The sequence below is a fragment of the Ptychodera flava genome, chromosome 1 (assembly GCF_041260155.1).
Source record: "Ptychodera flava strain L36383 chromosome 1, AS_Pfla_20210202, whole genome shotgun sequence".
Lineage (NCBI taxonomy): Eukaryota > Metazoa > Hemichordata > Enteropneusta > Ptychoderidae > Ptychodera > Ptychodera flava.
The window spans coordinates 46,046,804-46,073,748 of NC_091928.1; the positions used below are offsets into that span (position 1 = coordinate 46,046,804).

At 36.9% G+C, this 26,945-nt stretch overlaps 1 protein-coding gene across 2 annotated transcripts; it reads left to right on the forward strand.

Moving 5' to 3' along the window:
* Positions 1–436: 436 nt before the first annotated feature.
* Positions 437–25,705, forward strand: LOC139139130 (NADH-cytochrome b5 reductase 3-like). 2 transcript variants are annotated; one of them, XM_070707933.1, is made up of 9 exons: positions 437–634; positions 15,483–15,623; positions 16,740–16,812; positions 17,305–17,411; positions 18,218–18,347; positions 19,277–19,360; positions 19,847–19,932; positions 20,647–20,746; positions 21,783–25,705. In XM_070707933.1, exons 1-9 carry the CDS (start codon positions 584–586, stop codon positions 21,953–21,955), a joined length of 945 nt encoding a protein of 314 aa, XP_070564034.1. In that variant the 5' UTR covers positions 437–583; the 3' UTR covers positions 21,956–25,705. The 2 variants fall into 2 exon arrangements, with proteins under 2 accessions (XP_070564034.1, XP_070564043.1); XM_070707942.1 differs by lacking the exon at positions 437–634 and adding an exon at positions 7,272–7,366.
* The last annotated feature ends 1,240 nt before the right edge of the window (positions 25,706–26,945 follow it).

The window sequence follows — 26,945 nt, forward strand, 5'->3', positions numbered from 1 at the left end:
TAAATGACTTGAACGTACGGCAAAAAATAATCGACCCATAAGGTTTGAGCAACGCGACTGGCATATTGTCCTCATTCTCTCGCTCATGGCCCTCCTGCAGTGAATTTTACACGTGTAAGCTTACAGGAACACGAACGACCAACGGCTACGTGGCGAAAATGCTGTTGTCTTTCTGACGGTACACGTCATAAGCGTACATGTTTGGTTGGCGAAGGATGCGGGTAAGACCACGAATTAGGTAAGGCATCCTTCTTTATATTCAACTGAAAAATACGTGTACATAATATAAACTGCATGGCAAACGACTGGCGTATCGACCATTTTGACGCTCTCAGTAAATGGCATGGTAACGTATCTCTCTCTGTAGGGGAGACTTTTTAGCGGACGAAAGATAATGCTTACATGTCATCATTTTCTACTGCAATTCAAAGGAACTCAACTCGCGGAACCGAAGCCCAGCGTTGAAGCCACAGTACGTACAGATTCTAAACAGTCATCGCACTCCTCCCTGCATCAATACCATATATTAACAGATCTGGAACATCTGGCACAAACCGTGAAAGGGAGATTGTACCCCTTAACTATGCATTTGTGCTGTGTGCATGCATTGTTTGGACAGATCCGTGATGTCGTGGTAAGTAATATTTTCGATGGGCTGGAATCGTGCAGATACGGCCAGTTATTACAAATAAGTATGGTTTAATGAAAAACATATTTTCGAGTAACTATGGTTACCTACGGGCTCAATAGTAACCTGTCTTCATTTGAATAACAGTATACCAGCACATTAAGCTAATGTTGATTTCAGTTATGTTTGTTGAATGACGCGTCAATATTAGATTGTATGTAATGTAACTCACACAAAACTTCCCCTCGAATATTATCAGCGGTTTAAGTGTACCAGACGAACGCTAAATTATATTGGAGTAAATTTTCTCTCCATGAACGTGCATGTTGCAATAATTTGTTCCACCGTATGAGCATACTGTCTCAACGGCAACTGTTGCTAACAGTAGTCGAAACTGGGAAGAGCGTTGTAGAAATCAAAGCACAATATTATTAACCGCCGTATTGTCATGGTTACCTGAATCATGAAAATAAAAAGAAAACGAGAATGATATTGCGGCTGTATATTCAATAGCATGTGAGCACAGACTACTTTTTATATGTGTAAAACGGCAGAGCGATTCCGCACAACTTTAGACAACACACAAGCACCATTCGTGTCTGGCTCTCAACCAATGTGTGAGTGCCAAATGCACTTCAGTGTGTGGTGTATAACGCGTCACATGTTTCATTCCTCATGTGCAGATCACAAATCAAGGACGATAAATTTGGAACATTTTCCCATGGACATAGCCACCCGTTGACTCTGTAGTTTGGGACACTAGTATCACCGATAGGGATGAACCATTACAATGAACAATGCGATGAAACTAAGCAAATTGTGCCAAAGGTGCATAAAGCGTGTTAGTCATAGTAACAATGTAAAAAAATAATAAATTTATGATTATGAATACTGTTGTTAAATTTTAATATATCTATCATCATTGTATACTTAAAAAGTACCCTACCGCACTTGAATCCTGGATGACGATAAGTTTTCATGCCAAATTCATGCAGTTGCGGTATAAACCCTGTTATTTATAAATTTATGATTCTGAATATTCTTGATAAAAAATTAATATTTCTGTCATAATTGCATAGTTACAAAAGTACCCTACAGCACTCGAGTTCTGAATGATGATCAGTAATTATGCCAAATTCATACAATGGTAGGGCAGACCCTCAGAAATATGGTCAATATACTTACAGCAATAGCATTGCACTGATCGTCATTCAAGATTCGAGTGCTGTATGCCCCGATTTTTCGGAATCACAAATTAAGTAAATATCTTACAATTCCTATGGTCGCCTATGGTTGTTATTGCTTATCTTGACCCATGTACTATGAAAAATCGAAAATGTCTTTCCAGGGCTTGGCTATTTTGAATTTCGAACACCGGCAATTTTATCTATTTACAGTCTCCGATCCAAATATTGCAGGATGCCCCTATTCTCATCCTTGATTATGACAGAGCATGCACTTCCTTGAGCAAGGTATGACAAAAACGTGAAAACTTTCACACGTTATGGATAAATATAACAATTGGTTGTGCACTGCAAGTGCATATATTTTACATATATGACCCTGTTGGGGAAGCGAGTTTACAAGAATCAGCACCCAGTGAGAGTGCCCTCAGACGGCCTACTTCTGATTATCAGGTATTTTTGTACCGGTCCCTTCCACTTCATCATCCTGACATTATTTTGTTGTATAAAGCTGGCTCGGCACTGACATGAATAGAGTTAGTAAAGCAATTTGAAAATAGATGAAGAAATAAACGATAGCGAAATAAATCTCTTGAAATGATATGTCCTCCAGGTTGCCGGCCAAAACATGAACGGATACATTTTCAGGTAAAATTCACAATAAAGCTTTCAGACCTAGGTCATTGAAATTCTAGTGTGGTTGCCATGCATTTTGGTGAACTTGGCCATTCTTATCCGTTTTTACCGTTATACAAGCATATGGTCCAGCATACACAATGACGAGCGCTAATTATGAAAAACCAAATTTCAAATTTGATATATAGTCGATCTATAAAAAATAGCGTCAATGATGACACTGTGCTCCTCAGTGCATTTAGCGGTAGGGATGCAAGGAGAGAGGTTTTGGGAATGTTGCTGAGAAAGATGCAAAGAAAGGGTTGAAATGTGAAACTGTAATAAAACCTATTGGTTTTTTAGCAGTGAGCGTCCAGTTTGGTAAACATGCCATCTTGTACATGAAGGCAAAACACATAATTTTCACATGTCCACCAAACTTGGAATTTGCATAGATGTACATAGATCATCAAAATTGATTTATCTGCAAGATTTTGTATGTTCCTTGCTACAAAATTCTGACCCTATTGAATTATAACAGGAAAACATGCACGCATGATTGGACAGTGTGGACTGTGTATTGGATGCACTACATCTGCCGTGATGATGGATTGCCAGACGACCACACTGCCAGAACTGTAGTTTAAAACGAAAATATAATTCTAAACAAGTCATTGACAATGACAAAGTAATAGGAGTATTAGTCTTGATGGGGCAGGGAAATGTGGTCATTAAGAAGTATCACTGGATTGATATGTTGAGATCTATGGGCACATAGGTCTATGTCGTTGTTCCCAATTTGAAACACATGAGGCATGTCTAAGTTATTGTTCTAAATTGGGAAAAAAGATCAGACCTGTAGCTGTATTGGCCAGCCAAGAAATACATATGCGCATAATAAATGAGGTACAAGATGTGACATCTTAAGGTCTAATATCCTATCAAAATTGAAGGGTATAGAACTTACTGAGATATGCATATATATATATATATATGTATAATCAAGGTCAAAGGTCATTGAGGTCACGTGACATTTTGAAAAAAAAATGTATTGCTAATAAATCCCTATATGCCAAAAATCAGACCTCTACCTCTATTCGCTTGCCCAGAATTAGATATGTGCATAATAAATGAGGTAAAGCGTGTGTTGTCATAAGGTCTCCCATCCTACTAAATATAAAGGACATAGCACTTGTGGGACTTATTTATTGACATAAACGTATATTTTAGGTAAATAATCAAGTTCACATGACATTTTGTCAAAAAATTTCTATCCTATAGGTTTCCCTATATACGAAAAAATCAGACATCCAGCTCTATTGGCTTGCTCAGAATTAGATATGCACATAATTAATGAGGTACAGTATGTGGCGTCATAAGGTCTCCCATCATACTAGATATGAAGGGTGTGGCACTTGTGGTTACTGAGTTATGGACAAATATGTATATTTGAGGTCAAAGGTCATTGAGGTCACGTGACATGTCCAAAAAAAATGTATTGCTAAGTTATCCCTATATACCAAAAATCAGACCTCTAGCTCTATTGGCTCGCTCAAAATTAGATATGTGCATAATTAATGAGGTATAATATGTGGCGTCATCCCATCATACCATATATGAAGGGTGTAGCACTTGTGGTTACTGAGTTATGGAGAAATATGTATATTTGAGGTCAAGGTCACCAATGTCACGTGACATTTTGTCAAAATGTCTGAGATATCTGTGTGAAAGGATGGACGAACGGATGGACGAACAGACACAATGACACGGACACCATGACCCAATCTATAAGCCCCTGGACTTCATCCGTGGGGACTAAAAACTGTGTCACTGCATCCTTTTTGCACTAGAATACGATGAGAAACTAAATTTTTATTTTTCTTGGCCTTATACATGGGCGTCTACGGAGAACTGACTTATACATGGGAGTCTATGCAGAACTGCCTTTACATAGGAGTCTTTGGAGGACTGCCTTATACCTGGGAGTCTATGGAGAACTGCCTTATACATGGGAGTCTATGGAGGTGTAAACTAAAAAGTCCTCCAAGTCTAACACGGCCAAATTTGATCGCATTGTGAAACAAATCGACGTGCATCTGTATGGGGTAGGGTACTATCCTTGTGCAAAGTTTGAAAGAAACTGACCAGGGCATGTCTCAGTCTGATGTCTGCGTGAACGGACGGACGGACGTACGCACGCACGCACGCACGCACAGACGGACATGACCCAATCTATAAGTCCCCCCAGACTTCGTCCGTGGGGACTGACAAACTTTCTTCGTGTCATTGATGGCCTTGATTTTCTTTGGATATTGACTGGACACATTTATTAAAGACGTCACTTTAGCTTGTCAATGACAGTGAAATGATTTTTTGCAGAAACTTGATCGGTCCAGCCAAGTACACATGCTTACTCATAACAGCTGGACTGCGATGATCACAACATTGTTTGTGATATTCCGATACAAAATTAAAATAATTTTATTAATATGTCGCATTGACTATAAAGTTGCAAATGTTTCCTTGGGTGTTGAAACATGTTAGCATAGTGTACGTGTTACAAATCAACACACCAAACAGCAATGTTCATGTAAGAACAACCTGCTTGATTTCCATGGACTTTCTGGTCCGCCCATCACACTGTTATGTCTGTTTCCCCTCTAGCTTCCGAAAATTCTTGGTAAATTTACAAATTCAGTCTCAAAAGTTTTAGCCCAGATATATTTTCATTTGATATTTTGATATCATCAAGAAATGTCTGGTGATGTTCACTTCTAGATCATTAAACTGGTGGAATCTACAATAATATTAAAATCATTCAGAATCACATAATTTCTTGTTTAAGTTATAGCAGTTTGAAAGTAGGCCGAATGGGAGTCAATCAAGCTGAATGCCATTTAAATTGGAAGGCAGCAAAATTACCTTTCACCTATTGGACCACCCTAGGTAGTTTCTTGTGAACCATAATTGCGTAATTAGGGGGTCTTCATGCCTGACATCACATGATGAGATGACCTAGACTTGACCTTTCAGATAACCTCAGTTTTTCTCCTTTTCCTTTGTATTATGACTCCATTTGTGAAAGTTTCCTTTGAAATAATGGTTTTTACTATCAAACTGAGTAGTTGCAGGCCAAATTTTGATACAGCAAAGTAGGTAACACTTTTGATAGACTCAAGGACGACCCTGCAGGACTCACAGAGGCAAAGCAGGCCTCAGTGTATTCATGGACGTTACGTTCATGATGTATTGTAGTATCGAACAGTGTTTGTTTTACGTACCAGGGGATTTGTAACTTTGTAGAAAGGAGAGTAAAGTGTTTCAATACATTGCAACTTTGTAGGAAGGAGGGTAAACTGTTTCAACATCTCACAACATTTTATTGTTAGGTGTAGTTCACACACTGCATCGTACGCAGGGCTAGCGAGAGAGTTGCCGACATGCATCGACGGTTATTTACGAGAAGTGAATAAAAGACTGGCATTTTTGGAAGCGATCGAGTAGCTGAGGTAGGCTGGGATACGACTTGGGCCCAAGAATGCTGAATTTCGGCACTAATTTGGCTTTTTACGTCAAGTCCCAAAATGGATTTGAAGTCACCGACCCTACGTACGGGTCTTTGCAGGGCTGTGGTGTGTGGGGCGATTAGCTGTAGCGGAACACACAGCATCGTACGCAGGGCTAGTACATGTGATCATGGAGGTAGTAGGAGACTGAGGTTTCTTGCACGGTCGCGCCGATGAAATGGGAAGCTGAAATTTTCGCTCGTAATTTTGCAAACGAAATCGTAAATCCACTCAAAACTTCGTATTTTTTTTACATATTTGAAACCCATGAGGAACGTAATTCATTCTCCCCTGCAAAGTAAAAGGGAGATCGAAACGACATGCATGTCAGACAAAGACCAAACGCACGCAAGATGTCCATCCACATCCACCAATCTCGTAATTTACACCGACAGAACAAAAACAATTTGATCGAGCATGGACGTTCTAACGTAAATGCATCATTGTCTATCGCATTTTCATGTAAGCCAATACACTCACACGTACGCTCTAGGTTCAATTATAATGTCAATCCAACACGATACTATTTTCGCTGATAGTGAGTGTGCAGCGTGAATGGTATGCTGTAGTCGTTAGATAACACTGATCACGTGGTGTGACAAAATAGTTTTACGGAAGTTGTTGATGGAAGTGACGTCAACTTTGCTTCTCCCAACTCTATAAGCTTCCTCAGTTACGTAACTTCGTCGCTAAAAATTGAAAATGCTAACAGTGAAGCCTAAGATAACTGTGAAATGGGGCCAGCAGCGGTTGCCATTTTAAGAAATCCGATTATTCAGGTAATTAATTGATAGTAAGAATTTACCGCTTTTCTCGGTGTTTCATTATATTTCGGCATTTTGTAAAAGCATCGAGTTTTTTATTTTAATACTGTTATTTGCAGACATAGACACCAGGCCGCCCACACCTTATTGAATTCCTGTAGGTGTATATCATACTGTTGATACTAAATGACAATTACATGTCAGAAAACACCTTCCAACGTATAGAACATTTGATTCATTTTTATTTTCATTTATTTCATTCGGTTATTATTGCATAGGTATCAGAAGGTAGGCATTTAAAGCGATATAAAATCCGTAACAACGGATAACAATGTCATGCAATACATGCTTGAAATTAAACAACATCTAAACCACTGCCTTCAGTGGTTCATATAGTTTTCTTTTGACCTATTAACTGTTATTTGAAATTTGAGGTGAGATTTATGATGTTGAAAAAAGGGGGAAAAGTTTCGCGTGAGTAAGTATAGCGCCCTCACACCGAGGTCAAAGGTGAACCAAAACGGTATCATCATATCGAACGAGTACATTCACCCTTCGCATATTCGTTCGAGTCGTCTAGTCTGCAAGATGGCTGCCACCGACTACCTGGTCAGTGTATCCTCGATTTAAAAACTTTTGTCGTCGTCTTTTCTGCCCTTTGTTTCCTATTTTTGCATGCATCTCATTGGAAATGAGCGACTTTCCTACCATCCAAATTCATAGACATATCATCCTTCCATTTCATGGTAATTCTCGACAGAATTTCGGTCGATTCTGTTTGACCGAAGTCCTGCCAGTCATGTCGTCTGGTCGACCATAGACTATTCTCTCCTCACATACGTACTCTTTCTTCATTCTTTTTTACCGGGATGTTAACGAATTCGCTTTTAAATCACCCGACATCGGACTTTGCGGCTTCCGCGGTAGCTCAAGGTATATAATATTTCAGCACTGTTTTTTTTGTCTGTTTGCTTTTAGTAGTATTCAAACTTAGAATTTGTAAAATTTGAAGGCTGGGCAAGCGAGTGTGCATGTGGGCAGGGCAACCATAACCACCCGGGTTTTTGTATTCTCGCCTGTCAGACTGTCTCGCTGGTATTTGCATGTTCTGTTTTGCCATAAAGGCAGTACTGACTCGCACTACCTATTGACTTGGCAATATGCCATCGTGAATTTTTACGTATTTTAGTGTAACTGTAAGAGATATCATGGTGTTGAAAAAAATGGCTATGTATATATCGTAAGTTTGCCAAAGACACGGTTCCTCCTTGTAGAGGGACCGTGGCTATGCGCAGGCTCCAAGCTAATGCTAGCTAAACATCATAAATACATGAAGCTTTTATGCTGTAAGCAGGTAGAGCCCAAGCTTGAGCAGACATATTGAACCATTATTGTCTCCCAGCGCTCATGATTGCCATAATTCACATGCAAAATTGTGCTGGTATGGTACCATTTTGTCAGGAGGGGAGCCTTTTGACATCAGACACAGAGACCTATAACATTGTAGTTCATAGTTTTTCCAATATAAATGCAGTGGGTAGCATAATATCATCTGCACAATATTTTTTATTTTAAATTTTTAAGCTGTAAATATTTTCTTGAATTACTTAATTTTTGAACATGCATTAGAATGATTATTTATTCACTTTGAAAATTTCAAACATTTTTGTTTTGTGATTTACATGTCTAACAGAATTCTGTCAAGAATTTGAAGTGGTAAAAATTCTGTCATTATTTTGTATATGCTGTTGTATGAACAACTCACCAAGGACTTGTTACTTCAATAGTCAAGAACATATCTGTATTTTTGCAGTTGTGTTTATTTTCTGTTCATTCATTTAATTCCTGAGTAAGATAAAATAATCCTGCAACCACGGCTTCTGGACAACTGCCCTGTTGCCATTCATACTTTACGTATGTGGCACGGCAACATGTATTTTTGCATATCAGTGGAAAAAAATATTTTGATATCAGAAAAGTTTTACGAAAGTCAAAATTGGCATTAGCCATGTGTGCCAAATTTAATGTTTTATTCATGTCTTACATTACCATGTTCTTTTATTACGCTAGTCACCTCAATGAACATTTCCTTCCGGCATGGTCAGCTGCGTTTACTTTGTTAAAAGTACTGGTATCAAAGAAAACACCCTTGTGAAACAAAAATATGACATGATTTTTCACTCTTTATGTGTGGAAAGTAGCACTAATTTGGTATAAATAGATCTTAATTTCCCAGAGTATGCAAGCCCAAAACTTTGTAGCTTAATAAAATAATGTGAAATGTTTGGATTTTTGTAAAGTGGTATGCTCCCAGATTTTCAGTAGTGTTTCATTATTGTGCAGGCCAGCATAACAGAGCAACATTCTCTCTGTCTGAAATGTTTGCCAGCTGTTCAGACTCCAAAAGGCTCAAAGCTGTTTATACCAACACAAATGAGGAAGACATCACACAGGCTATTGTAGGCTTTGTCTACATGTCTCAAGGTGATGACTGTTTATGCATGCTATGATGTAACCATACCCAGGGAACATTCTTGTACCTGTCTACTTCGCCAGTTTTCTGTCATTTAATCATCACTGTGTCCATAAACCGAGAGTTACAGTCAGTCTTTAATTTGATTCATGCACTGTCTTAATCTTTACAGTATCATGTTGAGTTGCTTCTTGGCCTATGTTACAGTTCGTTCATCATGTGAGCAGGTTCTGCGGACCAAAAGTTCTTGGTGTGCAGAAATAAAATACACTACACCTGCAATATTGTTGCAGACTACGCCTCTAATGAGGGGTGTTCATAATTAAAACACTTGCATGACAATCAAAACTCATTTGCATATAGAGGTTAGAGGGTTTAGTTCTGTTTGAATTGTTCATTGTGTGCCAATTTGCAGCAACAGTTATGCCACAGTTATGCCATTGAGGCTGAGTGTATGCTTGACACTCAATCACTGTTCTGGGCTTCACCATAAAAATGTTAACTGTTCAGTAACCCTTTCAGCAATGAAAAGTTTCAGTGGAGATTTGAGCAAGTTATCATGGTCTCAAGAAGTTCAAATCAATATTTTGTAGTCAGATTTTTGCTATATTTCAAACTTTCATTGGTGGTGGGATGGTGGAGAGGTTTGGTTTAAAGGTCAAATTGTTGAATGATTAACTAGAGATCAGACACTGACCTGAAAAATTATTTTTATGGATTAAATGGCAGTTTAATTCGTCCAATCTTCATAATTGTTTATTTTAACATTTCTTTTGTTCACAACTGCTAATTCTGATGTAGTATTGTTTTTGGGTAGAGTTTTGTCAGCATCAGAAATCTCCAACTTTGACCCAATTCTGAAATTTGTCCACTGTTCATGAGTACATTCTGTGTTACGCATACTCATTCTGTAAGTGTTCAGCCTACCCACCGACATTAAGTATCCATGGATGGATGTACCAGATTTTCTATGCCATCAAAAGTGACAACGTCACCTCAAAATATATTCAGGGTCAAGGGCAACATATCCTGCATTACCTTTGTTAAAATAGTGGTTGTACCTAGTAACTTGAAACTGTTAGACAGTGCAGTGCCTCAGATCAGCCTTTTGAATTCAGAGAAAACCAGTCCAGTAAGGTGTTATTATATAACATCATCGCCTCAACGCAATTACTTCTACCAGGCATTGAAAGTTTCTGCAAAGTATTCATGTCACAGTGAGACCAAACAAAGTGAGGGAGTGGCTTTCTTAGACCTGCTGGTAAGATTGAATCCAGAGTGACAGAAATCTGTTGGTATTTTAAGGGCCTTGGGTTGCCGCAGGAAAGCAGGTAAAAAAAAATCAGAACTGTCAAATTTAGTCTTTTGTTTTAGTTCATCATGACACACACTGTAGACTTGTGACCTGAATTGCAGATATTGAAAAGGACTGATGGTAGTATACTGTTTGATGACCTCATTTCAGCATTGCTGGTTTCAAGCTGAGAGACTTTAAGATTGATATGGAGCTGTGACAATGGTATTTGATAGCTAGTTCTGTGTTAATGGGAATGGCTCTCTACATAAAATTTTATGGTTCAGATACATGATGCGTACTTAAATATGTGTGAAGTCAAGTACCAGCATACCGAATAGCCACTATTTGCAAATTAGGGTTCTAAAAATATTATCATGTGGCACACCCTTCTTTTAACCCTTTTACCACCATGGTTTGTCCCAAACCCATTGTAATCAATGGTGAGTGTGGACCTGTTTACAGGGAATTGGGGGTAAACAGGTTAACCCTTTTCCTGCCAAGTCCATATTTCACCACCAGGTCAAGATGGTTAAAATTAATGAAACACAATGTATTCCATGTGATGTATTTTAACATAATACTGTACATTTGAAGGCTGTTGAAAACATAATACTGTAAAGTTGATTTTTTTGGGACAAAGATGCTATAACATACCAAGCCAAGTGGGTGAAAATACGTCATGTTTTGGCTCAATACCGCTTTTTACTGACTTGGCTGATAGGGAAGTGATACAGCTATTACTGTCTGGCAGGAAAAGGGTTAAAGCAGTGAAGTCTCTCATTCCTTGATCCCTTGTCATTACATTGTTCTTCAGTAAATCCTGACAGAATTAAATTCATGTTTTCCAAATTTCAGAAGAAATGAAACCATGGTTCTGTTGAAATTTGTTCAAGTTGCAGGGTGGAAAAGTACATAGTCTAGTCATTGCTTTGTTTTGTCTGTGTAGAATTTTAAACATCCGTGAAAATCTGCGTTAGAAAAATTGTTAGCTCACATGTACATGCAAAGTTGAAGGCTTCTACTGAAGAACGTTCTAATGAAAGTAACTGCTGATTAACTTTGAGTGTCTGTATTTAATTTATAAATGCTAGATAAATTTTAGCAGATATAATTGGAAAACCAAAACACGTATTAAGAGTGATGATCACTCATAAATCTTTTACGAAACAGCTTGTACGGGTCAAAAAAGTTGATATTTGCCATTCGTGATTATTTGCTAAGGTCTGTGCAAAAACAAGTTGCAGTGCAGTCTGTTGCAAATACAGCACAGATGACGACCCTAGATAGGTCGCTGTGAGTTCAAAGGTCATGGAGCAGTCCTTCATCACAATTGATTGTAATAAGACAACAATGCCAGGTAGCTTCATCAGCTGGTGCAATGGAACAATGGATTATATTTCCCTAATGGCATCTTTTAAAGGATTATTCTGGTAAAATACACAGTCAGAAACCTTCAGTATCAACAGATGTGTGTTGTTGAACATTTGCAGCAGTTTATAGCGCAAGTCCTGGCAGGCTGTGCAACTGTAACAAGGTAGCATGTACATAACTAAAGTGATTATATTGACAATAAAAATGAAATAATTGAAATATTAACAGAAACAACAACAATGGCACTTGTTTATTTGTCTCAAAATGGTGACTCATTTGTCAAATTAATACAATGAGTTAAGTATCTTAAAATGTAAAATTATATTTCAGTCATGTTTGGTCAGAATTCATTCAAAAAGATCGAAACAGGAAAAAATCAGTGCTTTTACAGATGACTTTGAAAGCTAATGAACAACTTAAAATTATTAAAACGAGAACAAAATCCATGTTGAAATATACATTTAAAAAGAATGGACTAAATTTGGAAAAGGGTCGTGTCTATTAGATTTAATATAGTAGCAGATTATATCTACCAGGAATGCGTAATTTTATTTTTATTTTTACTACTTCTTTAATGTAGTACATATTGAAAATATTTCATTTTAGGCATTGCACTATATTCAGGTGCCAGTTGAGATAGAGTAATATGTTCCTGCATTCAATATCAAATGAGTGGACCCATTACACAATAAATGTACCCGTATTCTCAAACTTTGCAAACACAATTTAACCTTTTGAGCGCTGCAATTTTTCCCACCAAAATTATAGTGTACAACATTTTACCGATTTTGTGAATTTTTCTGTAATTTTTTGACAATTTTGGACCAAATGAACATCACATTTTATTAGCTTCAGGCTTTTATCAAATTTTAAACAAAAATTAGAAAAAAATCGACAGGTGTACATTTTGATGTAGGCAACAAAAAATGACTGGCACTCAAAGGGTTAATATGTTTCATAAGTTCAGTGAACTGTCCACAAACATTTTGATTCTTTGAAATTCATTGATGAAGCACAACCAAGTAATGGTGAGTCACCCATTGGTTGCTGTGTCATATTTTCACTTGCAGTTTCAGATCTCTGTTTCACTTTCGCTAGTAGCCAGTGCCAGATCAGTTGTAAATAATTGGAATGTTGAAACAGAAAACCTTGGGTATCCATTATTCAAAACCTGACAAAATGTTAATTGCAAAGGACTGTGTCGCAATCCTTTGTGAATTCAACATGTGTAAATCTGTTGTGAGTAATTGCAACGCAACATTAAATCTCATGGTTATGAAAGAATAAAGCACAAGATATACAGCCACAGAGAAGTTGCCCTATTCTGTACCGGTATATGCACACATCATGCCTCTCAGTGGGATGATGTGTACATATACAGAATACATAATTTACAGAATAGACATTGATACACAATGTATCACAGGTTGTACCACAGACAGGGAGAAAAAATTCTCCTTGTCTATGGTTGTACATTGATCTAATCAAAGATCACATGTTATACCATCTAGTGATTACAATACGTTAGGTGGATATTCAAATGTTTAGAATATTAAACTGCCAGAAAACTGCTAGCTTGCAGAGTAGCGCAGTAGTTCTAAATATATGATAACAGGTGTGTTGTTGGACTGAACCACTAACTCCAGCACTAAGCAGAGTACCTGTATAATATAGAATCATTCAGTCTGGTGTGATGTTTGCTCACACCCACATGTGTATTTAATATCACCATAAGGCTGAATATGTTTACACAAGTGATATTGAATCACAGTGCATACAATATTAACATTTTTGTAGCGCTATGTCCACAACATATGTATGCACTATTTCACAAGTAGTACTTGTGTTCTTTGGCAGTGTTAAAGCATAGTTTTTCTCGAGGGTCTATGGCTAAAGTTGATATTTTGATGTCTTATTTGCCTGCACTGTGTCAACATTGGAGGGCTCACTAGTGTGTGGATGCCAGATTATCACATTTATTCTGGGTGCCATTTGTGTAATAGATCATCAGGATTAAAATACATACAAACAAAACTGGAATTTGTATTTTGGGATGTTAAATATCTTTTTGTGGGTTCAAAAGTTGGTTCATTACCTTTGAGTTTAGCTGTTGTTTTGTCATACTGTATATGAATATGATTTAAAAATTGCCAGCCAATCGTGATTATCATGGGGTTACATTAACCCTTTAAGCACCAAAGTTTGTCTTTGTCACCTTTAGAAAATATACTTCAGTCAATTTTTTCAGATTTTTGTCAAAACATTGATAACAAACTGTAGCCAATGAAATGTGATGTCCATTTGGTCCAAAATTGTAAAAAAATTACAGAAAAATTCACAAAAATTGGTAAAAATGTTGCACTAAAATTTTGGTGGGAACAATTTACAGCACTCAAAGGGTTAACATTAGTTGCTTGATCGGGTACTGTCTTGATTGTTTCAATACACTCTCATTGACATTTGTACCACCCTTAGAGACCAAATCCTATTTACTGTAAAACAAGTGCTTTTAAAATCTTATTTTAGTTGGTAGAGATAGCTAGGTACAGTAGTAAAATTGTTACCAAATAAGAAAATAGGGTTATTCATTCTCACAATGTGATTCAGGTTGTTTTGTCATCAGGTCATCAAAAACCAAACAGCACTACAATATTGTATTCTTTTCTCTGCTGAGTCCATTTACCAAAGTCTGGTGACTTTGAAACGAAAGGCCTCACACCTACGTGCAGTTTTTGTTGTAGCCCAATGGCTAAAGTCCTAAAGTTCAAAGGTCATGTCCTCTCCACCTGGCGCCTCTATTGAACATGTGACAGAGGTGTAAACTCTGAAACCCATGCACCAGTGTGTAAAGCATGTCATTTTATGTTTTGCACCAACTTTTCTTTGGCTGTGACGTCATCCTAAATATCCTCCGTTATGACATTCATTCTTGGTATTTGTATCGTGAGACTAATGATTATCATGCTATTCTAATGCTGCCAAATAATGTAGACTTCTTAATATAATGTAGAAAATTTTTGGCAACAAAAATAATGAATGTGAGAGGAAAATTCCGTAAATGGCAGTATTTCAATGGTTTCGCCCACTGCGTGAGTAAACACGAAACCAAAATAGACTTTAACACTAAGTGTAGATCAAATTACGTTCAATGCTTAACATAATGCCTGTATGGTAATTTGTCAAATCCACTGAATCATGTATCATGTAACTGCTATTGATAGTTTTGACATTTCCAATCAGCTATAAAATTTGAACAAATTGCATATTTAAAATGAACTAATGAAAATAAAGTAAAATCACAAATTACATTTTGAAAGTTCGGATTACCACACCATATGGTTAGAATGCTTAAGTGTGATCCTGTTTTATTTATCAGTTTGCAAAATAAATAATTTATTACTAGGATTAGCAGATGTTTTATAATATGTACAATAATTCCACAGTTTGGTTTGAAGAAATGAGACAGTTTTTACTGAGGATTGTATTGAGTTTTGCAGAGGATTGTATTGTGTTGTTTGAGAAACATGCAGTACACAAGTAGACATCTGTATATTATGTTCTATTTTATTCTGCTTGTAATTCAGGGTGTTCCAGTTCTCATTGGAGTAGGCGTTGTTATCATCACGGCGTTCCTGGCCAAGAAAGTGTTTGGTGGCAAGAAGGGACCACCTAAGACACTGATTGATGACCAAACCAAGTATCCCCTTAAGTTGGTGGATAAAGAGGCAAGTGACTCTAAAATTGATCATTTCCAAATCAATATACTTTTTTCCCATTGGTCAATCTGCCTGTTTCATTTTTTTGTTCCAAACACTTAACATACAGTGTGTGATTTGCAGTTTTTGACACTGAAAAAACTCGATGCAGATTTAGACATCAAAAAAGGTGACTTTACAATGTGCATATATGTAACATGCAGAAATGATTGTTTAATTGACTATTCTGTAAAGGGAACAGTGGGACACTTTAAAGGTATTCGGTCACCTGTGGTTTAATAGCCAATCACAGATTTTACGCGGGTAGCCGCTTCTAAAAAATGGCGCCCCCACACGACCAGCCATGGCATACTTAGCAGTGTCGTCTGCATGTCCTCTGAAGTATCAAATATGGAGGACCAACAGCTAGAGGTGTCAGGGGGTAGTACGCTTAGCCCCGCCCCTTTACCATATATGGAATATGCAAATATACATTGACCGTGTTCCTTTAACATGCTATACTTTGGTTTACCAAGATTTTACTGATATCAGGTTTTGACGTATAAAGTGAATGTGAAACAAAATACTTCAGATGCTTCATCCTTCATTTCACCCCTTTTCCCAGTGTATAGGTCCACTCAACCTTTTTAAAACAATGGGATGTACCACAATCTGATTGTTAACCCTTAACCCGCTAACTACGATTTACACATATATCTTTAAGTATATGTTTAAGCACAGACTGTTGGCAGTCCCTCGTGCCATCCTGGTCTAAAATACTTACAAAGCCAGTGTGGAAAGGTGCTGTAAAATTGATATGAATTATTTATGCCTTCCCTCACAGCCGAGAGCCTCAATCTCACAGGCAAGTGCCAAAGACACAAGCAACTTGCTTTTTGCCCAGCAAAACATTTCAACTGCACAGATGTTTTACTGTCACTTATAAAATGAAGCAAGGGTATTGCATGCACAAAATTCTAATTGTCACAAAGCAATCTACAAGGGTCACAATGGCACTAGCAGATGTGGATGTCTGGTCTAAGCACACCATTTAATCATAGGGTGTAGCAAAAATATTCCTGTAAAACTTATGAATTAAGTAATGTGGAAGGTTTTTTCATTTGAACGTGTATTTCTTCCTGTCAGATTGTCAGCCATGACACCAGACGATTCAGATTTGCTTTGCCATCAATGGAACATATCCTAGGTCTACCAATAGGTGAGTCCAAAAAATTCAGTTCAAGATGATTCTATTCCTCAGTACTGTTTTTATCTCAATGCTGGGCAGTGAAAAGAGGCAACTGATGTAAAAGAAAACAGATTTGAAGAGTATCTTAATGAAATCCATAAATCCATAATATGTTGGTACTGATTTTGAATGTCTCATTTAGTGTACCTGAATAAGGTGTTTATATGAGACCCCTGACAACATACATATATCTTGTAATATTGACTGCCTTGTCTCAGTGAGCCAGACATACATTGTCAACATTGTGATTTTCACTGTCACAACAGCAATAGTCTGGGTATCTTTATGCAGACTTTGAATGTTTTAATTTGAAAGGATGAAATAAGCATAAACAGCATGGAACTTCTAATCAGACACTATAAAATTTGACTGCTCAAATTATTTGAGACCATATTTTTAAACCATCTTTTTTATATTTTCTATGTTTTATTTGATTGGTACAAACACTGGTGACACGTCCAGGCCAGCACATATATCTGAGTGCAAGGATTCTTGGTAGCTTGGTAGTGAGACCATACACACCAGTTAGCAGTGATGACGACAAGGGTTTCATGGACCTTGTCATCAAGGTTTGTAGCGTGATGCTTTTCTTTACATGGAATTTTCTAGCATAGATTAGTCTGCTCTCCCCCTGAGTTTTGATTTGGTATAATCCATTGCCCTTGGCAAACAATAGGGATAGTTGAATAAGAACCCCTTTTGGGTTGATCAATGTGGCCAAAATGATGGAAATAGATAAATCACTGTGAGAGATCCGGATGCAGCCTTTTAGTTTAGTATGTTCCAAAGTTTCTTAAAGTAGGATGTGAACAGTAATGCCCTTATAAGCCAGTGTTAATGCACAGCTCAGTCAAATGATAGAAATTGTATTGAAAGACCATGCTTTAACATGAGATAGTTACTAGAGTTTCCAGAGTCTTTGAGAGGCAGTGTTTGTAAGAAATGAAATCACATGTACCGGTATATCTTCCCCTTTAATCTGTGAAACATTTAAGCAATAAACCACACCAAAAGACAGTATACCACAAGATTTTAGCAAGTTTACGACATATATGCATGAGCGATAGCAAGTGCATATATGTTGTAAACTGGTCAAAATTTCACCGTTTACCTATTGCTGAGGTGATTTATTGCTATTATAGCATAACAAACAGTATATTGAAATTCTCTTTTGATACATCAGAAAACGAATTTTACCATAGCTGAGAGTTCTTGCATGTTCAAACCATGCAAAATCGCAACTTTTTAGCGCTGTTGCTCTTGTATCACAACCAATCAAATCACTTTATTTGTCTCATTAATATTCTGGTATAATATGATTCAAATTAAATCAGTTTGCTTCATTATATCCATGCATGTAATATTTGCTTTTCAGGTATACTTCAAGAACGTACATCCCAAATTCCCTGACGGTGGCAAGATGTCCCAGTACTTGGAAGAAATGGAAGTAGGTGACTACATGGATGTAAGAGGGCCATCTGGCTTGCTGGTCTATCAGGGCCAAGGTATGATACAGACCTGACTCCTACACCAGTTGTTCTGTCTTCTGTGTCCGTGTAAAATGATTCTCATTCTGTAAATGATTATGATTAGGCCTATTTGACTTCCATTTTTGAAAATTGAAAAAGCTTTAGCAGAATGTTGTATTATAGTGTTAAGGTAGTACATGCACTGGAACTGAAAGATATAAACCTTTTGTTCAAAAATTTCCTCAAGGAAACTTCCAACCATTCCTTTTCAAAATCAAGAATAAATAGGGGGTTACCACCCAAATTTTGGTACAAGTTATTTAATATTACCAATATTTGAAACTCAAAATGGTCGTCATTCTTTTTTTAACTCTATACTGTAGCTGTGGCCAATTTTCATAAAATAAGCTGATGAAAACTTTAGTTACTCCTGAGCTTCAAAGAGAGCCTACTCAAGTGGTTAGGAGTTAGGGTAGACCAGAAAGTGTTGTAAAAATTTGAGTGTCTGAGCATTTGTCCTTTAGGCACATTCTACACTAAGGCATTTAGTGCCTCAAAAGTGAAAGACTTAACCTTTTTCCCAAACTTTCCTCAAGCAAACTTTAAACCACTGTCTTTCAAAATCAAGAATAAAAATCTGGGATCTCCATGCAAATTTGGTACTTGAGAAACAAATTACCCAATATTTACTGATATTTGAAATTCAATATGGTTGCAAACACTGCGTTATCTCTATGAAGGAAATGAATTTCTAATGTACACTTAGTAAGCCAGGGAGAACCTAACTAACGCGGTAAGCTTTAAAATAAGCCCCCACAAGTGGTAGGCCAAAGAACTTTGTAAAAGTTTGAGAGTATCTGTCCCCTAGGCACATTCTACCTTAACATGGCGTCCTCACCCTCTCAAACCATTATCGAATGTCACTGAAATTCCGATACTAATCAATGCTGGTGTTCTATACACAGGTGAATTTGCAATCAAACCTGACAAGAAGTCTCCCGCTGTCACGAAGAAGGCCAAGAAGTTAGGAATGATTGCTGGAGGAACAGGTAATAATAATGTCAAATTTCAGTGAAGAAATTTGATTTATAGTACCCTAGTTACATGAACCATTCACAATTACATGTAGGCACATACGATTCTGTAGGCCCCATGTAAACTGTGAAATCTCACCGTGATTAAGACTTAAACTGATGGAAAACAGAAGTGACTTTGGTAAAGGAAACTTATGTGCTGTTAATGTCAAAATCTAAAGACTGCATTCCTTCAGTATTAACACTGTAGTTTATACCCATATCAAACCATACAGTATACGGTACTCTCCGGTATGCTATAATTTGTGTTCTGTTATGCTTTTATCCAACATTGTAAATTTTTAACTCTTTCAGGATCCACTTCCTTTATTTATTTGTGTACTGACACCATCAGGCATCAAATTTACTCGAGGGTACTGATGAAAAGGTTAAAACAAAACAATATGGTTTTGTGTCAGATATCTACTGTATTTCATCTCTTTAAATCTTGTCCCTCCATAGGCATCACTCCCATGCTACAACTAATCCGTCACATCACCAAAGATCCAGATGACGACACTGAATGCCACCTCATCTTTGCCAACCAGGTGCGTAATATTCACCTTGAAATTTATGAGTTTCTTCTCTATTATGTTTCTTTATATATCAGTATAACAAGCAGCACAATTGAGGTCTGAAATGTGCCTATAGATAAAATCAGTATTTATCGCAGACCCTATCGCAGGCCAGATAACTGTCATTTTGATTAGGTGAAAATGGTCACAACTTGGGGTTAACACATGACCACGACCAATGAAGTTCATTGCGTTTAATAAGAGAAGCTGTCCATGTATGCTTCAAAGAGTCATGCACAGATTGCTTGATAGTGGTCACATGAGTACTGATAGTGGTAGTGACTGTTGTGTGTGCCAGAATTATAGAGTTTGCTTTCAGTACCAAGACCACAATGTGACTAATGTTGTTTTATGACTAAAAATGAACCGTGTGGAGTCTGTGCATTTACATAGATTGAACTTGGCAAAATGCTTCATAAACGACAATGTACGTATGTATATACTGATTGTGTACATTTGTCAAATACGCTAAGTATTCACTTATGTATACAAATAAAATGCACAAGTACAGTGTACACTTGGTGTGCAAAGATCTACGTTACCTATATAAACATATTGATATCTTCAATGTACAATGATATACGCTACTTCTACCACTAAATGTGGTGTTCCAGATACATGTATATCCATAAACGGGATGTATAATCAAGTGTTGTAACAGTATATAACAAATGTTTGTCATCACAGACTGAGAAGGATATCCTGGTTCGTGAGGAGCTTGAAGACTGTCAGAGAGCTAACAGAAGTCAGTTCAAGCTATGGTACACACTGGACAAGGCACCTGAAGGTGAGATTTCATCAGCTATGTTTGCAGGACGCCCTGCTACCGTTTGGAATGAATTTTCCCTAGACAAGTCCACTAGTCGCTTTGGTGTTTTCGCTTTTGACGTTTAAGTAAAGATTTTCAGCTTATTCAGTCATTCCATGTCTCCCATTCGAACAAACTATTTTGTGTTGGTTTGTGTGCTCAAAGCGATCACACAACCGTTATGCGATCACACCACTCAAGTAAAATTTACTCAAGACAAATTTAGCTGAAATGTAGTTATTTTATTACAACATAATTAAGCCCACAGACTTTGGGCAAGTCTAGGATTCCCCTAAAATCTCTTTGCGTCAGGTTTGACTAGCATATCATCTTTATCTTTTGGAAGTACCTGAGTAAAGTTTTTAATCAGATCCAGTGAAAGTCCTGTCAATGGAGTTGAGTTTACGATTTTATTGAGGGACATTCAATTCTTTTCAGTTTCATTTAGGGACAGTATATCTGTTTTTACAAAAGATTTCATAACTGTGGTCAGTATTATACTTTGTACATTCATTATGGTAAAATCTGTGTACTTGGAGATATGCACGGAGTATGTTACAATATCGTATGACTTTCTGTGTGAAATATTTGCATAATGAAGTGTGATTGAGTAATGTAAGATTTTCAAATTAAGAAATTCGGGTTATTTCAGATTTACACAGCGAAGCAATGGTTGCTGAGAGAGTTACAAATATCATCCAAAGATGACATTTGGTATTTTATTGCAAAGGAATACAGGATAACTCAACTCAGATATCAGTTTTGGTGCGATATGTAGTTATCTATTGTAGACATTGTGGCAAAGAAATATACATAGTATAATACTGACCACAGTTATAAATTCACTTTTAGAGAGGTTGCCAACACTATCAGAGTTGGATTCTTGAGTATTGTCTTCATTCAGACTCCAGATCACTGTTCATATGCACATTTTTACGTCAATCTGTCCGTCACCAGCCATTTTACAGACACAACATCCACCAACGATAGTCTTGATGTCTGTTTCTCTCAACAGGTTGGGAATACAGTGAAGGCTTTGTGAGCGACATCATGATCAAGGAGCATCTACCGCCCCCTGGTGATGACACCCTGATTCTGATGTGTGGTCCCCCACCCATGATCAACTTTGCCTGCACACCTAACCTAGACAAGCTTGGCTACCCAACTGAAATGAGATTTGCATACTAATTTGGTAATAGACAAAAACTGGTATGGACGTGTTTATTCCATCCACAGGAATGGAGGTGTTGAACAAATTGATTAATGCTAGGGAAGAAATACTTGCCCTGGTAGCATGCTTAACCCTTTCACCACAATGGTTTGGCCCAAACCTATTGTAACCTATAATGATTACAGATCTGCCTACAGGGAATTGGGGTGAACAGGTCAACCCCTTTCCTCATCAGATTTTGGTACACCCCCATTGTTTTCAATACACTGCGTGGACCCACATACTAGGAAATAGGGATGGCAGAGTTTGTATGACATTGGTTGCAGAGGTGAAAGGGATAAGCAACATTTTAACTAACACATCATTATGTTTTCTGAATCTTTGTATTTTTATTTATAACAATTAGCCCAGGCACTCTGCATATAAAGGTTATATCAAATTTGGGGCCAGTCCAAGGATTTGCTAAAATTAGTCAGCAGTAGCAGAAACCTTGGCCATATTTGGCCAATTTATTGGTGCTTTGATATTTTGCTAATGTTGAAAAACACTTTGATCTGCTTGATTCGTAAATAAGAACTTTCTCTGTATTTTCTCAGTGGGACAGCTGAGTGTCTGATTTTCTGATTCTTGTACTCTCTTCTCAATGGCTTGAGTCGTACAGACTGTAAACAATATTGTTTCCAGTGGCTATGTAACACATGATGGAAAAAAGCCTGTTTGGTTTCTGTGCCTTTATGATGGTTGTTCTTCACAGTAATATAGACGACTACTAGTATATCCCTTACAGTGGCATGTGTTTTGACATAGTAGAGTTAATGTGACTTGTAGGGACTTAACGTGTTTGTTCTGCGTACATATCAAAGCTGAGAGAATTTAGACATTGTAACATCCAAGATTTCTTTTTCTTGTGAAGATATCCATACATCCTACTGGTGCTAAATGTCAACTAAAGCGGAACATCTGTCTTGGGAATCGCAAGAATCCCAGCCTACACTCAGCAAATCAAACACTTCAGATTCACTTACATCAAGCGCCATCACACCAAAACTGTTGGTAATACTACTTCAACACACTTGCTGTATTAAGTCCAGATGAATCAGAACTCAGCTGAACCAAGACTCAAACCTTTCAGCAATAGCTTTGCACTGTACATAGAGCCTGTACACTTTTCTAAACATCACACAGTGTGATCATATGAAAAAGTTGACTCTTTCACCCACTTTTATAATACTTGAGTCCAACCACCCTATTCAGAACAATAGGGTCTGACAAAATCTGACGGTGAAAGAGATTTTCTTGTTAAAGTACAGGGAATATATTCTTGCACAAAGCAAGTTTTCTTTCTGTTATGTACTGCTTGACCATAAAAATGGCAAGACTTGTTATAAATAGAAAATATTTGACTGATTAATGTGTTTAGTCATATTTAATTTAATTTATGCCACAAAAACAATTATAAAAATGAATATTGATTACATGTAGGCAGTTTCTATTATATGAATAATTAAGGGAATATATAGGTTTATGACAGTGAAACAAAAAAAGGACAATGTATATGTATACATACATTGTCTGATGTTTCTTTTAAGTGATATTATAAGAAATTATGCTCTGATATGACATTATTGTATTGCACTGCAAAAGATTGCTAAATTTGCAAAACATATTGTATACTTTTTTGTACTTTTCACCATTCTATTTTTGCTGAAGGTACTCAGTTACTGGAAATTTGCATATTAATACCATGTATGGTAAAAGGGGCTTGCCAGCAATGGTACCATGGTAACGTCAATAGCACTGTGCACTATTTGTAATGCTTGTGTTACTGTGTGCCTCCAAGTGAAATCTGTGATTGGCTACAAACGAGACAGGTGACCTAGTTCTGTTATGGAACTATTTAAAGTGGGCATTGTCATGCAGATTGATAAAGCAAAGTAACTGTTTTCATGGGCAATGTGCCACTTTTGACAATTTGTAATCATCAATACATTATGACACAAATACTTTTCCATTTTAAAACTGTCTAGCTGAAATATTTGAACTTGCTCTTCCATGTTCAAAGGGACAAAGTTGATGTTTTTGGTGGCTTACTGTATCACCAGATATCTTTAGAAAATCATCTGAAAATGCAATTTATATTTTTTCATGCAATTTTCGTTTTACCACAAGTCTGTCCAAATAGTGTATTAATTCGATCCAAGGTTCATTTTGTCAAAACACTGAGTATGATAAACTTAGATGCATTAGATTTATCAAATATCAGTCTATAGAACTACAATACTACGTTGCTGATTGTCACAAATATATATAGTAGTCACAATTTAAAGGTATGCTGTCACCTGTTCCAATTTTGCCACAGTTACCATGGAAAGAGAAAATCTAACCAATCATAGATTTTAAGCGGGTGGCCGCTTTTTAAAAGCAGCGTCCTCATATGGGCATTTTGAATGCCAAGGAATGCCCTTTTGACCACATATTGGCATATTTAGATTACAGGTGACTGTATACCTTTAATACTAACATCCTCACCACCGTAACTAAAACAGTATAGATGACATTTTGCTGATTTTTATTTCCAAAAAGTTACCAGCTATCACATACATTGTTTTCTTACTTTATTTATTGTACCGATAGTGTGAGATGATGAAACACTTGATTGGTTGGTGTATGTTTATGTAGTGTCCTCATAGAACTGGTCATCTCTATAAAAAAAAAAGACTCTAAGACAATGACATCATGAAATGCTCCTTTGTACTTTCAACCAATGAAGTACTTATTAAAAGGTCAGAGGTCACATATTGCTGCATGATCAGCAAAGTAACTACCTGATCCTTTGTACATCAGTACAAACCTGCCCGTCAGAAATGATGGAGATAATTAGGTTTCAGGCAAAGAAAAGTATTAAGGTAAACTAAGGTGACAATATGATACGCCTGGTGAACATTGATTTTGACAATAACATATCTATCATGTAGTACACTAATGTATCTAATGATTTGTGTATACAGGGGAATAATTCATTATGTTTGGTGGCAGACAAGGTAATGGCCAAAATAAGTTCTTTAAAGGGATTTGCACTTCAAAAGAAACTTAGAAAACATTTTACTTTTTGGTGTCATTGAGAATATGAGAAGTGCTCACAACTTGCCTTGGGTAATTCATAAAGTAACGTTGCACTGGAATAATGTGTGTAGATTTAAAAAGGCAGCCAAAAATGTTGAATTTGTGGCTTCAGCGTGTAATTGAATGTGCCTGATGGTTCTCAGTTCAAAGTTCATACTTCAAAAGCATTATATTTACTGGGATCTAATTATGTTTTCCTGATAAGTAAATAAAATGTCAGTGGAAACATCTAATCTTAGTAGATTCTACACTACAATTATGAGTGTATGTAAATTTAAGTTCCCTCTGAATATGGTACAAACTTTGAAAGAGGAAAAATTAAATCCCTTTGAAAATTAATGGTTTTACAGTAGCCAACTGAGTGATATATTTGTTTGAAGACATTTATTATATTGATTGTCATCACTGTTGTCATGGAGATATGCAAAATGTGTGATCTCTTGTCAGTGCTCAGAGAGAGACAAAAGTGGTGATGGTGACCATTGACAGTTGAAGAGCAGAATAACTGATGAAGTGTAGTTTACATTTTTTGTCTACATTTGTTCTTTTTTCAAATGCTTTGTAGCAGAGATTGTCACTCAACATGAAATGTATCATGGAAATTTGCACAAGCACTAATAAAAGATGACCAATTAACAAAAAAAGGGTTTGAACTGTGATCTGTCCTTTACAGCATTCTACTTGTCCACCCCTACATGTATGTATTGTGATAAGAACAATCCTGAGCCTCCAGTGATGCTTCATCATTGCGCTAAATAATGCAAATGGCAACTTGCTTGTGAATGGAATATGGCAATGAGTGAGCTATAATGTCACAGTCCAGATCTGAATATTCAGTTCACTTTATTCATTCAAATACTAGGTAACAATGAACAGAATAAACTTTGCAGTAACTTCCTTTTTTTTTTTCGAAAAAAGATAAATTTATTTCCACATAGTCACAAATAAAACAAATCTACATAACTGTGAATGCATTTAAATTACAATGCGTCTTGTCTGAAAACAAAAAAAATAATTAGCTGTTTAATTACAAAGATCATCATATGAATGCATTCATTGCAGTAACTACCCAGTACACAAGCATTGTAAAGGGCGCCCTCTGTGCAATTATGTTTGGGGAAAGCCTCATAAAACTGGCAATCAAAGAGGGACGATGTGGCAATGTTCCAAAATCATCAAATTATAGCAGTTTATATACCTTCATGGATAAAGAGTATTTTCAAGTTTTCTGATCAATTTTTAAATAATTTTTTTGGACAAGGATAGTATAATCTGATTTCTACTAATGTTCCACGAGTAGCGGAACATCTTTGGTGCTGAATCAATCAATTAATCCACTGATACGGACAGCCGATAGCCAGTTGGCAATGTTTACAGAGCAATTACAGAAGTATGTACACAGGTTGGAGAGGAGATAAAGGACTTGTAGGTAATAATTAAAGCAGTCAGACGGTTTGGAGTTGAAATCTATATTTGAAATATTATAGTCAAAATCAATAAAATAAACAGTTCCACAAAGAACCTTACCCCTCTCCCACTCCAGGGGACTGACTGCTGTTCCCAGTGGTGCAGGTCAGGAGCTGTTGAACGATGCTAAAAATATTTTTTTATTAGTAGTATTGGAGTCACAGACAGTAAGTGTAATTTAAAGCCCAAGTTTCGATTATTAAAGATAACTGCATTTGACCACAGACAATACTTACAGACATCCGCAAGTGTCTCTGTAATATTACATAGCACCTAGCTGCAATAATTGTACCCCTGGTGGGGCTGGGCCAGGCGGCTTGGGCTTCTGTCGCGCTATGCCCCGATTTGCCAATGATCAAATGGGTGTTGCTAATATTAGCCAGAGAACGATGTGCCTTTATATTGCACAAGGAATAT

Excerpts from the sequence above, each read along its gene's own strand:
- LOC139139130 (XM_070707933.1), top strand. The coding sequence starts at position 584 with ATGCATTTGTGCTGTGTGCATGCATTGTTTGGACAGATCCGTGATGTC. Across the intron at positions 19,933-20,646 it reads ACCTCATCTTTGCCAACCAG|ACTGAGAAGGATATCCTGGT; the intron begins GTGCGTAATATT and ends TTGTCATCACAG. Across the intron at positions 20,747-21,782 it reads ACTGGACAAGGCACCTGAAG|GTTGGGAATACAGTGAAGGC; the intron begins GTGAGATTTCAT and ends TTCTCTCAACAG.